The 14,080-nt window shown below is 41.3% G+C and overlaps 1 protein-coding gene across 2 annotated transcripts in view; it reads left to right on the top strand.

The window, feature by feature from the left end:
* LOC125047229 (protein scarlet-like) overlaps positions 1 to 11,636 on the top strand; it is a 62,325-nt gene extending 50,689 nt beyond the window's left edge. For both annotated transcript variants that reach the window (XM_047645439.1, XM_047645438.1), the window contains exons 6-15: positions 803 to 973; positions 2,140 to 2,378; positions 3,486 to 3,693; positions 4,411 to 4,442; positions 6,254 to 6,359; positions 7,161 to 7,385; positions 8,210 to 8,345; positions 9,501 to 9,606; positions 9,972 to 10,072; positions 10,361 to 11,636. In XM_047645439.1, coding sequence (XP_047501395.1) covers positions 803 to 973; positions 2,140 to 2,378; positions 3,486 to 3,693; positions 4,411 to 4,442; positions 6,254 to 6,359; positions 7,161 to 7,385; positions 8,210 to 8,345; positions 9,501 to 9,606; positions 9,972 to 10,072; positions 10,361 to 10,533 — 1,497 coding nt within the window. In that variant the 3' untranslated portion in view covers positions 10,534 to 11,636. The remainder of the gene's footprint in view (positions 1 to 802; positions 974 to 2,139; positions 2,379 to 3,485; positions 3,694 to 4,410; positions 4,443 to 6,253; positions 6,360 to 7,160; positions 7,386 to 8,209; positions 8,346 to 9,500; positions 9,607 to 9,971; positions 10,073 to 10,360) is intronic.
* The last annotated feature ends 2,444 nt before the right edge of the window (positions 11,637 to 14,080 follow it).

Raw genomic sequence — 14,080 nt, 5'->3', positions numbered from 1 at the left:
AGAGCGAAAGAGCGAAAGAGTGAAAGAGTGAAAGAGTGAAAGAGCGAAAGAGCGAAAGAGTGAAGAGTAAAAAATAAAAGTGAGGGCATGTGTGCGGGTGAGTCTGTGAGTCTGTGAGTCTGTGAGTCTGTGAGTCTGTGAGTCTGTGAGTGAGTGAGTGAGTGAGTGAGTGAGTGAGTGAGTGAGTGAGTGAGTGAGTGAGTGAGCGAGCGAGCGTGTGAGTGAGCGTGTGAGTGAGCGTGTGAGTGAGAGTAAGTGTGTCTATGTCTGTGTTTTGATTTTGAGTGACCCTGAGGTATTCAACATGGCTGCTTGTATGTGGGCCACTTATATCTATAAGGGCATAATGAAAAAATAATATCAATTTCTGTTATATGATTTCATAGATTTGTCATAAATGTCTCTTGGATTAACTTGGATATTTTTTTACTTGTTTTTAAAAGTCAGTCAAACGTTTGTTTATTATTAATCTGAACGTATACTGTTTTTTTTTTTTTTACATTTATTCATTCAAGTATTTATTATTGTTATTTCCATTACGCTTAGTGTATTTCGTTCATTTAATAAAAGAACTTGTTTGCTTGACTGACCTCTCTCGCCTCCTTTGACCCGTCCTTCGCCTCCTTTGACCCGTCTTTCGCCTCCTTTGACCCGTCTTTCGCCTCCTTTGACCCGTCTTTCGCCTCCTTTGACCCGTCTTTCGCCTCTTTTAACACGTCCTTCGCCTCCTTTGACCCACTTTCGCCTCTTTTGACCCGTCCTTCGCCTCCTTTGACCCACTTTCGCCTCTTTTGACCCCAAGGCCCGGCTGAGGATGGACCGACGGAGGACGCAGAAGCAGCGGATGGCGCGCGTGCAGGAGCTTATGAAGGAACTCGGTCTCCTGAAGACGCAGAACACGCGGATCGGCACGCCAGGGCAGGACAAGTCCCTGTCGGGGGGAGAGAGGAAGCGCCTGGCGTTCGCGACGGAGGTACAGTGTGTGTGTGTGTTAGTCGTCTGTCGGTCTGTCTCTGTTTACCTGCCTGCCTATCTGTCGGCCTGCCTGTCTTTCTTTGTCTGCCTGCATGTCTGTCTCTGTCTGTGTTTATGCACCCAGAAAATGCTGATTTCTATTTTCTTGTTTACAATTGATACGAACAGCTAAAAGAGTAACAAAGAGATCATTAATAATAATAATTATAATAATAATAATAATAATAATAATAATAATAATAATAATAATAATAATAATAATAATAATAATAATAATAATAATAATAATAATAATAATCATAATAATGTCTAAGCCACTGAATCGATTTCTGTTCTGGAAGTAATTTCATCGGCGAGTTCCTCCTAATGGCGCGTGCATCCCGTAACGTGATCCATTGAAAGTATTTTGGATTAACCACATAGTAGCCAGTGACTCGTACTTCTGGGCTATTGTTGGATGATTTAAGCAAGAGTTTTAGAATGTGCGTCTTTGAATCTCTTTTCCTTTCTCTCTCTCACACTTTCCCTGTTGGTCTTTCTATTTCTCTCGCTCTTGTTCTCGCTCTCGCTCTTTCTCTCTCGCTCTTTCTCTGTCTCTCTCTCTGTCTCTCTCTCTGTCTCTCTCTCTGTCTCTCTCTCTCTGTCTCTCTCTCTCTGTCTCTCTCTCTCTGTCTCTCTCTCTCTGTCTCTCTCTCTCTGTCTCTCTCTCTGTCTCTCTCTCTGTCTCTCTCTCTCTGTCTCTCTCTCTGTCTCTCTCTCTGTCTCTCTCTCTGTCTCTCTCTCTGTCTCTCTCTCTCTGTCTCTCTCTCTCTGTCTCTCTCTCTGTCTCTCTCTCTCTGTCTCTCTCTCTGTCTCTCTCTCTGTCTCTCTCTCTCTGTCTCTCTGTCTCTCTCTCTGTCTCTCTCTCTCTGTCTCTCTCTCTGTCTCTCTCTCTGTCTCTCTCTCTGTCTATCTGTCAGTCTCTCTGTCAGTCTCTCTGTCTGTCTGTCTGTCTGTCTGTCTCTGTCTGTCTGTCTGTCTGTCTCTGTCTGTCTGTCTGTCTGTCTGTCTGTCTGTCTGTCTGTCTGTCTGTCTGTCTGTCTGTCTGTCTGTCTGTCTGTCTGTCTGTCTGTCTCTCCCTCCCTAATTTACTAACCTCCCCCCTTCCTTCTCCCCTTCCCGCAGATTCTGACCGACCCGCCCTTGCTCTTCTGCGACGAGCCAACGACGGGTCTCGATTCGTACAATGCTCGAAAACTCGTGAGGATGATGAAGGACATGGCCGCCAGGGGCAAGACCATCCTGTGCACGATCCACCAGCCTTCCTCCGAGGTCTTCGCCATGTTCGATAAGCTCCTGCTGTTGGCGGAGGGGCGCGTGGCGTACATGGGTTCCTCGTCGGGCGCCCTGGAGTTCCTCGACAGGTGGGTCTTCGGGGAAAAGGGAGCAAGATGGCGGAGCTTGGCGAGGGGGCTGACGAACCGAATTCTTTGAGGGGGGTGGTTCGATGGCGTGTGTTGAGGTTGTGTTGCGTTTTTTATCGTACTGTTGTGGGGTTTGTATGGTGGTGCGTGTGCTGTGGGCTATCGTGGTGTGGTGTGATGCATATCGTGTTTCGTGTGTGTTGGTGGTTTAGTGTTGCGTGTGTGTGTGTGTGTGTGTGTGTGTGTCTGTGTGTCTGTGTGTCTGTCTGTCTGTCTGTCTGTCTGTCTGTCTGTCTGTCGGTCGGTCGGTCGGTCGGTCGGTCGGTCGGTCGGTCGGTCGGTCTGTCTGTCTGTCTGTCTGTCTGTCTGTCTGTCTGTCTGTCTGTCTGTCTGTCTGTCTGTCTGTCTGTCTGTCTGTCTGTCTGTCTGTCTGTCTGTCTGTCTGTCTGTCTGTCTGTCTGTCTGTCTGTCTGTCTTTCTGTCTTTCTGTCTGTCTGTCTATCTATCTGTCTGTCGGTCTATCTATCTATCTCTCTGTCTATCTATCTATCTCTCTGTCTATCTATCTATCTATCTATCTATCTCTCTATCTCTCTGTCTATCTATCTATCTATCTATCTATCTATCTATCTGTATATATTATGTGTGTGTGTGAGATCCTATCTATCTATCTATCTATCTATCTATCTATCTATCTATCTATCTATCTATCTATCTATCTATCTATCTATCTATCTATCTATCTATCTATATCTGTCTATCTGTGTATCTATCTATCTATCTATGTGTATGTGTGTATGTGTGTGTGTGTGTGCGTGCTTAGTGAAATCCCCCCCCTCCCCAAGTAAAAAGAATTTGCAAATTCAAAACCAAACAACGCTTGAATACATCTTAATCACTTTACCCCCCAAAAGGAAAAAGGAGAAAAAAAAAAAAAGCTACAGTATCCACAGCCCCCCCCCCTCCCCCCCTCCCCACGACGCACAGCCTATCTCTCCCTCGCGTAAACGCCCCTTTCCCTCCTTCTCTCCCCCTTGCGTAAAGGCCCCCTTCCCTACTTCTCTCCCCTTGCGTAACGCCCCTTTCCGTCCTACTCTCCCCTCCCAGCCTCGGCCACAAGTGCCCCTCGACCTTCAACCCGGCCGACTACTACATCCACACGCTGGCGGTTCTTCCTGGCCACGAACACCGATCTCGCGAGCGGATTAAGCGGATCTGCGACAACTTCGCCGTCTCCGCTTACTCGAAGGACATCGACATCACCATCCAGTACCAAGATAACATGTGCATTTCCCAGTCCGATTCGGGAGCGAGCGTGAGTGACCCGGGCTTTTTTTTTTTTTAGAATTGTTGATGTGCATTTATCTATTAGTCTTTCTTTCTCTATATCTCTCTATCTCTATCTCTATCTCTGTCTCTGTCTCTATCTCTATCTCTCTATCTCTCTATCTCTCTATCTCTCTATCTCTCTATCTCTCTATCTCTCTATCTCTCTATCTCTCTATCTCTCTATCTCTATCTCTATCTCTATCTCTATCTCTATCTCTATCTCTATCTCTATCTCTGTCTCTGTCTCTGTCTCTGTCTCTGTCTCTGTCTCTGTCTCTGTCTCTGTCTCTGTCTCTGTCTCTCTCTCTCTCTCTCCCCCCCCCCCCTCCCTCTCCCTTCCTTGTTCATTTTGTGTGTCCACATTTTCTGTAGGTCTATATTTGCATATACAGTATTGATTGATATATTTGTTATTTTTTATTCATTTTCAATATTTTCTTTTTCTTATCTGTTCTCTTTTCTCTTTTTATCTGTCTTTCTTTCTCACCTTTTCTCTTTCCCTTTCTCTTTTTCTCTTTCCCTTTCTTTATCTCTTTCTGTCGTTCTCTTTCTTTCCTCGTTCCTCTTCCCTCTTATCTCTCCCCTCTTTCCTCTCTCTCTTCCCCCTTTCCTCTTCCCTCTTTCTTCTTTCCTCTTCTCTCCCTCTCCCTCCTGTATGCCTTAATGTTGCTAACTTTTACTGACAAATGATTTCTTTTTCCAGTCTCAAGAGGATCACTTCTTCAGGAGTATACCGTGAGTATATATATTGATCTGAGGTTGAGTTGAAATCAAAGGTTAAAGATCCATGGGGGAGTCGAAAGTTTTTTTTGGTTCGAAAAGGAAGGAAGGAAGGAAGGAAGGAAGGAAGGGAGAGAGGAAAATGATAAGGAAGAGAAATTGGAAGACGAGAGAGGAGAGGAGAGGAGAGGAGGAGGGGTGGAGGGGGAGGAGTAGGAGGGGGGAGGCAGAGGGAGGGGGAGGAGGGGTGAGGGGGATGAAGAGGGAGAGGGAGAGAGAGGGAGGGAGAGGGAGGGAGAGGGAGGGAGAGGGAGAGGGAGAGAGGGAGAGGGGGATGAGGAAGGGAGGGGGGGATGAGGAAGGGAGGGGGGGATGAGGAAGGGAGAGGGGGATGAGGAAGGGAGGGGGGGATGAGGAAGGGAGAGGGGGATGAGGAAGGGAGAGGGGGATGAGGAAAGGAGAGGGGGGTGAGGAAGGGAGGGGGGGGTGAGGATGAGGATAATAATAAGGGCGAAGATGAGGATGAGAAAGTGGGGAGGATGATGAAATAAACTAACAATTTAAATTAATTTTGAAAAAAAAGAATTAAAGTAAATACTTAATGGTATTCCACTCTAAAAAAAAAAAATATATATATATATATATATATATATATATTTCCCTCTCGTCCACAAAGAGGTAAAAAGTTCAGAAAAATAGAAAGATTTATCATTCGCCTTGATTACAAATAACAACGACAGTGAATGAATAAAATAGACGAGTATATGACGAAATTATCTCCTTAATAGCCTAGTAAATAACAAGAATATTTTTTATAAGAAAAGGGCAAAAAAATCTCTCACTGACGAATTAATAACCTTTTCTTCTCTGATTGACGAGTAAAAAAAATATCTCTTTCATTGACGAGTAAAAAAAATATCTCTTTCATTGACGAGTAAAAAAAAATATCTCTTTCATTGACGAGTAAAAAAAATATCTCTTTCATTGACGAGTAAAAAAAATATCTCTTTCATTGACGAGTAAAAAAAATATCTCTTTCATTGACGAGTAAAAAAAAATATCTCTTTCATTGACGAGTAAAAAAAATATCTCTTTCATTGACGAGTAAAAAAAATATCTCTTTCATTGACGAGTAAAAAAAATATCTCTTTCATTGACGAGTAAAAAAAATATCTCTTTCATTGACGAGTAAAAAAAATATCTCTTTCATTGACGAGTAAAAAAAATATCTCTTTCATTGACGAGTAAAAAAAATATCTCTTTCATTGACGAGTAAAAAAAATATCTCTTTCATTGACGAGTAAATAAAACATCTTTCATTGACGAGTAAATAAAACATCTTTCATTGACGAGTAAATAAAATATCTTTCATTGACGAGTAAATAAAATATATATTTCATTGACGAGTAAATAAAACATCTTTCATTGACGAGTAAATAAAATATCTTTCATTGACGAGTAAATAAAATATATATTTCATTGACGAGTAAATAAAACATCTTTCATTGACGAGTAAATAAAACATCTTTCATTGACGAGTAAATAAAATATCTCTTTCATTGACGAGTAAATAAAACATCTCTTTCATTGACGAGTAAATAAAACATCTCTTTCATTGACGAGTAAATAAAACATCTCTTTCATTGACGAGTAAATAAAATATATCTTTCATTGACGAGTAAATAAAATATCTTTCATTGACGTGTAAATAAAATATATCTTTCATTGACAAGTAAATAAAATATCTCTTTCATTGACGAGTAAATAAAACATCTCTTTCATTGACGAGTAAATTAAAAGCTAATCACCGTTCGTTTCCTCTTCAGGCAAAAGCCCAATTGGCTCGTTCAGTTCTGGTGGCTGACGTGGCGCTCGCTCGTCGACTCGTACAGGAACCCAGCCATTCACTCCATCAGGATCATGCAGAAAATTGTAAGTTTATTATAATTATTATTTTATCATCATCATCATCATCATCATCATCATCATCATCATCATCATCATCATCATCATCATCATCATCATCATCATCATCATCATCATCATCATCATCATCATCATCATCATCATCATCATCATCATCACTTGCATATTCATCTTCATCCACCATCATATTCATCTTCATCCACCATCATATTCATCATCCACCACCACCATCACCATCAGAGTTATCATCATCTTCATCAGTCATCAAATAAAGATAAATCTAATACATGTGTGGTTTAAGGCTACCATATTACAATATTTTCTCATTTAATATTTCATTATCACACCCGACTCTTGCTACCATTATGAGTAAGGATCAATATGAAATGTTGAGAGAAAAAAAAAAACAGTAAAATAAACTAATTCCATATAAAAGAAACTGGAATCGCTTCTCAATTTCTCGTATACTCTATTACTCTCAATTATGTTCAGAATGAGAGTTTATAATCTTTTGTACTTCTCACTTATGGTCAATTTAACACTTATATGACCACCATAATACTTATTAATTATCGTATACTTTATAATTCCCGCATGTGAACATAATAAGATTTGTAATTCCCCAATTAAAATCTTTTAACTGATGCTTAACTTTTCCACAGCTTGTAAATTATCCAGAACTTCTCCACAGCCTAGAACTTATGCCTAACTTATCCACAGCCCAAAACTTCTGCATAACTTTTCCACAACCCATAACTTCTGCACAACTTTTCCACAGCTGATAAATTATCCCGAACTTCCCCACAGCTCATCGCTTTCCTCGTGGGCGTGTGCTACACCAACGTCACGCTGAACCAGGCCGGCATTCAGGACATCGAGGGCGTCCTGTTCATCTTCATCACGGAAAATACCTTCCCTTCCCTCTACGGAGTCCTGAACATCTTCCCCCAAGAACTGCCTCTGTTCCTGCGAGAGTACAAGAACGGGATATATCGGGCGGATACCTACTACCTCTCCAAGATGGTGGCACTGGTGAGGTTCTTGAGACTCTCTGTCGAAGGAGGCTGTTAAATTTGAGAGGTTGAGATGCTCTTTGAGATATGTCAGTCTTGTAGGGTTGTTAATTTCGTTATCTCTCTGGCTTGTTTGGATATTGTCTCTTGTTTGTTTTGTCTGTCTGTCTGTCTCTTTGTCTACGTGGTTGTGTGTCTGTCGCCTCCTTTCTATTTATATGTTTATTTTCTGTTTATCCAGCTTCATATTTCTTTATCGATCTGCCGACGTGATGATGTCTCTACGTAATTTTCTCTCTATATATGTTTCCTTCTTTATCATCCTGGCAGCACTGAGAAAGCTATCTTAATAGCTTACTCAGGAGTGCTAATTCCTCTGCATATTTTTCTGTCTGTATATCTCTTTCGTCTCTTTGGAATTAAATTATTCCAATGCTATATTTAGTCCAAAGATTGTACTTTTCATTAGGCGACGAACACTTCATATCATGCAATCCCTTTGCAATTCAATAGATGTTTTGCAACAAAGTATTGTCACGGTTGCCTCCAATGACACAACATTATTTTCCATTCTTCCTCCTCCACAGGTTCTTACAGTAATAATTCCTAAGCACCCTTCCTTCTCCACACATTTCTAATTTCAGTCTAGTTTCCTTCACATTCTTCTGATTTCACGGCTTCCCGTTTTTTAGTACAGCTCTTTCACGTCCTTCCCTCTTTACAATTTCAGGACACCTTATAGACCCCTGAAATTCTTCTCCTTCCATCAAGTTTCAATATTGTTTCTCTCGCGTCCCTCCTTCTCCACAGATTCCAAAACCTCACGCTCTTTTCTCTCCACAGATCCCGGGTTTCATAGTAGATCCGGTCGTGTTCTGCATCATCTGCTACTGGATGGTTGGTCTGCAGAGACACGCGTACCACTTCTTCATGACGATTCTGATCACAATCTTCACTGCCAACACTGCCTCGGCCTGTGGTAAGGTTTAGATTTTTTTTGGACGTCGAGTAAATGGGGCATTCTTGATGGACTCTTCCTCTTCTTTGGGGTATTCGGGTACTTTTTTTTATGGGGGGGGGATTTAATTTGGGATTTTTTTTGGTTGTTGTTAGATATGTTGTGGATTATTGTTTTTCCTTTTTTTCTCGTTACGTTGTGTGGAGGGTATGGGTTCCTGTGTTGGAAATATTAAGGAATACTAACGACGGAATTTACGATGTTTTCAAATCAGTCACGTAGGGAATAGATTGACTGAATAAATTAGAGAGAAAAAAAAAAAGACAATAGTAATATGTTCTTTAAGACAGAGAGGAAACTAAAACCATGGAGGCAGACTCTTTACACGTTCGAGATGCAGAAACATGTAGCACAAAGGGAGCATTAGCAAACGGGATGTTCATTCTGACAATACTCTGGCTGAAAGAGTCTTTAGGACGAGAGAGAGGTGTGACCGGTGTGCGGGCCGCTGGCTTAGAAGTATTGCTCCGACTCTGTTTTGTTGCTCAATCACTTACTATTTCACTGACACTCCTGCACTCATGTCTCTACGCATACCCATGTGCACACGCACACGGACACACACACACACACACACACACACACACACACACACACACACACACACACACACACACACACACTCACACTCACACACACTCACACTCACACTCACACTCACACTCACACTCACACTCACACTCACACTCACACTCACACACACACACACACACACACACACACACACACACACACACACACACACACACACACACACGCACACGCACACGCACACGCACACGCACACGCACGCACGTACGCACACACGCACGCACGCACGCACGCACGCACGCACGCACGCACGCACGCACGCACGCACGCACGCACAATCTGTGTCTGTATTTCCATTTCTGTCAACTCTGTCTGCCTCACTTAAACTCGCATCCACACACATGCATTCCCACCCATTTCTCACACTCACCCGGTTTGCATCTCTTGTATAAAACATATATAAACACACACATACGTGCGTACAAATAAAATCTTAGAATCAATGAACACTCTCCCATCACCATTTTAAATACGAAGGCAAATTGGTCTGTCTAAGGTATCTAACATGGTTAAAACACGTTTCAGGTTCCATGTTCTCAGCTATGTTTGAGAGTATCCCGTACATCATGCTGTTCCTCATTCCATTCGACGTTGTTCTACTCATCTCGGGAGGACTGTTCATCAACCTTTCGTGAGTATTAACTGAACAAAAGAGGCAGCTATATTGTTGATAGGACTGAAGCATTTCTTGGTAGAAGTGAACTGTAATGACCCCCTTTAATTTTCAGTAAGTGTGACGGCAAAAAAAATGCTTGTAAAATTTCGATTTGTTTTATTTAATCAAATTTTCGGACTGGATTTACATATGTAGTGGTGCTCATCTTATGGTTGCAATTTAACAATACAGTGCATTTTCCTAGTTTTAATGCTTAGGGAAAGTCTCCTTTATTCCTTACGTAATCAAACTGTGTGGCTTTGAATTAATCAGTTTGACGTTATTTGAATGAGATTACTGATGGGAGGTTCATATGTGATTTATATTTTCTCATTCAACAGGTCAATGCCGTGGTATATTGGCTGGGTGAAGTATTTATCCTGGTTCATGTACAGTAATGAGGCACTCACTGTTACTCAGTGGTCTGATGTAACAAATATCAGTAAGTATTTTTATTTCCTTCAAATTTCATTAGGTACCAAATGAATGGAATTGTATTAGATTGCTCTTACTATGTTTGTATGGAATTTGCATTCTAAAGAATATATTCCAAGAAATTTCTTCTTTCAAGGACTTTCAAATGAATATTGTACAGAAAGTGAGTCAAGAATATATAATTTACAACATTATACATTTATTTTTTTAAGCAATGCATTTATTAATGTTTTGAAGGTCATGTGCTTTTATATATGTATCTGAATTAACTAATACTTTTTAATTTCCTGAACAGCATGTGAGATGCCGCCTGGGGTCCCCTGCATCAGCAACGGGCAACAAGTCATTAAAGAATATGCCTTTAATGCATCTCATCTGCATTATGACTTTGGACTTTTAACACTTCTCTACATTGGCTTCCATCTCCTTGGTTTCTTAGGGTTGTACCTACGAGCAAGAAAGAAGTGAAGCACCGAGTTCCGTTTAGAATATATTAATAGCTTGCATCTTTTAGAAAAGAAAATGGAAGGCATTAGTCAGAATATGTCTTACTTCTTGGAACTGTGGTCTAAATATGCAGGCCATGAACGTCCATGTGCAATTCTAAGGGACAAGACTAATGTTATGCTGATTACAGTGATATGAAAAAGTATAGGTAATTTTTTTTTTTTTTTTTTTCAAGCCAAACCAAATGAGTCATGGGTAGAGTATTCCAGAATTAAACTGTTGCTCAATGTGAAGTGTTACAGATACAGATAACTACTGTTTATATTGTTAACTTTTTTAATGCTGGATTTGCCATGATGATCATCTAGGTTGCATCATTTTGTTTTTATTTCTTATTAGTTTCATATTTTATTAGTTATATTTGTGTTATATTTAGTGTGAATGATGTTCATACTTGAGGTTCTGAAACATATACAGGTTGAGGTAGTGAAACGTTTATAGTCTAGTGTATCTTTGAGAAATGTACACAGGTCAGTGTACATACGATTGCTTTAATAAGTTCTGTTTAAAAAGGTATTAGGAAAATCTCTGTATCATTGTAGTTGGACAAGTCCCACTTCAGTGAAATTTTGGTGAAACTTAAGAGTAAAGAATAATTGTATCTGATGCCCTTCCAGTGCTGTCTTTTATGTTGTTATAAGCCAGAATTCAGAATTACAGTATAAGATTTAAAAAGTAATAAGCCATTACTTTGAGTTTATTTTTTACTAGACAAAAAAAAATATTTCTATCAGCATTGAGTGGTATGAATATGATCACCCAAAGAAGCAACAAAAAAATATATTGTTACTATTATATGTATTTTGACTTTTGATTCTCTTCGTGGTATTTACACATATGGTAAATTCTTTGATTCTTTAATTTCTTCAACATTTTTATCTCGGATATGTCTCTTATATGCTCATTTTGTAACTGTGATGTAAACTACTCCATGTCAGATGGCAAAGCTGTCAAATGGTGGTGATGTACCATCTGTTTATCTGTTCTGAATACACATTTCTCTACTTTTGCTATGACAAACAAACAGGAGAATCCAGAATAAAAGATCTAGTATATTGATACTACTTTCTTGCGATTTGAATATTCCTTTTCACAGTAATGATAAAGCATTGCCTATGTTGGACATAGTGGCTTATAATCTGTGAACTGTAGAAGCCCTGAAACTAGATTAGAGATATTTTACCAAATTCATTGAAGGCAGTTTAAAACATAAAAAATAGGAAGTATGTCTGTCACAAACAAACTGTGTGTGTGGGAAGGAGCTGTATTTTTCTGCTTTTCAACCAGAATGCTCCCTGAAATTTGCTTCATGAGGGTTAGGGACCGGCTATGATTTTTTGTTATACAGTAAACATTTGTGGGTGGGGAGTGTAATAAACACAGTAACATTTGCATTTACTATGCTATTTTCATCCCCCCCCCCCCCCCCCAGTCCCTTGTCTGTTGTTGCCGTGGGGGGGCTTAGGAGACGAGGACTGAGACCCAATGCTGGGGATCTTCCCAGCTCTCAACTCAGCTAATTTTGCGTGGTCTTTTCCCCTGACCTCTTTAACTATCCATTTCCCAAGGTTCAAGAGCTGTGTTGTAAGGATGAATCTGTGTTGGTCCTCAAAGGGACCCTGAGGGGTGGACTGTTTCTTTCCCCAACATACTCTAGGCTTTCCACGGCTATTAATGAAGATTTTATACCCTATGAGGATATTTGATGAGGCTTGCCCCTCCATCAAATAGCCCCACTGATTTAAATTCTCCCGGTCCCCCGACCCCAGGCTCTTGAACAATACTACTACTACCCCCTTGTCAATACCTACTATTACATCATCCACCCAGGTCAACACTCAGCCTCTAGGATACATTACTACTCTCCCAACATTCTCAACTTCACCCCCTCTATCCCCACAACTTTCTTCAACAACTACCCCATCCTCCTTTATTACTACTCTACAACCTTATTGTCCACCTCTCTGTGATACTACCTCTCTCAACACTACTCTTTCTTCCACACATCCCTGTCCTTCTATCTCTCCCACCTCTACATATATCTTAAATACTCTATTTAGCCCAGCCAAGTGGGACCAAATGTTTGCCCCCCTCCCTCCTAGCTCCTTACTCTGATAACACTCCTCTTCCAGCACTGTCCCCAAAAGCAAATAGGCAAAGTTTCCTTCCGCAGCCATCCCAATGGTTCCCATCTCATCACAGGTACATCCGAGGCCCAAGCTAGAGAATAATCAACCCTGATAGACTTCACTGGCAATCCCACTCCTGCAGACCTTCATTCCACTCTCAATACTTGTACTGAGACTATCTCTATCTCCCCAATATTCTGCCCTGTCTATATCAAAAACTGATCATATTGTGGAGAAGACTTACTTGCCTGCCTAATAGACTATGATATGGTATCAGTATAATGCTACACCATTACCCCCTAGAGTTGTAAGAACCCCACCATCATTGCCAAGATTACTTTCCATAGACATGAATGCTTTAATATTTACATTGGTGGAGAATCCCTCCCAGTCTGACCATATCAACCTCCCCCCCCCCCCTCCTCGTCAATGTCAAAATTGTTGGCATTTAGGACATCCTGACAAACAAGTGTTCTACAGCCCGATGCCCTCTATGTGCCCAACCTGGTCATAATCGATCTAACTGCTCTGCACAATAGTAGCCAACTGTGGCAGCCCAATATTTTATGGGGGCTGCCCCACCTCCCGGTTTGAGTCAGAGGTGGCAACTTTCAGATTCAGATGTCACTCACTCTGCCCCTTCCCCTCCCTCCCAAGATGTTCCTACACCCTCCAATATACCTTTCATCTTACATTCCCACTTCTACCCCTTACCTACCTCCCCCAGTCAAATTCTTTTGTCCTTCAAAATCCAGACACTCCACTCTCTACTGCTGCCCCAACACCTTCCCCTCTCCCTCCTCGCGCTATCTGCAGCAGACTATCTAAACGTTCTACCCCTTCTTCGCCTACCACATTCACACTTCGACTTACCTCTGCCTCTTCTCCTTAGGCACCAGTCTCCTCTTCCCTCCCTCATAAGAAAACCATTTCTCAAAACTCTCCAACCAACTCCATTGTAGAAACCTGAAGATATTCAAAACAAGTTGCTCAAGTCCCAAATTGACACAGAAACCATTAATCCACCCTCCAGTTTCATGACTCCCACTCCCCCCACACTCAAAGTGACTGCCGATACCCATCCTCCTACTCATCTTCTCCCTACACCCCTTCCCACAGCTCCACCTACATTAACCTGCCATCCATCCCCCCTCTCCCTTCCACTCCCTCCTGGATACACACATGAATCCCTTTTGTCACAACAATACCCTTCCCTGGATCCTCCATCTCCTGATATTACACCACTCCCCACTCTCATTCCTTATCGCACCCACTAGCTCCTTCCCCTTCAAATTCTTCAACACATAGTTGATCTACAAGTGATAACAGTTACAAAGTAATAGCTCTCCTACATTGGAATATTTACGGTTTCCATGTTC

Source organism: Penaeus chinensis, chromosome 40, assembly GCF_019202785.1.
Source record: "Penaeus chinensis breed Huanghai No. 1 chromosome 40, ASM1920278v2, whole genome shotgun sequence".
NCBI classification, from domain to species: domain Eukaryota; kingdom Metazoa; phylum Arthropoda; class Malacostraca; order Decapoda; family Penaeidae; genus Penaeus; species Penaeus chinensis.
Note: the sequence above shows the minus strand (reverse complement) of the source record. Positions and strands in the feature narration are given on the sequence as shown.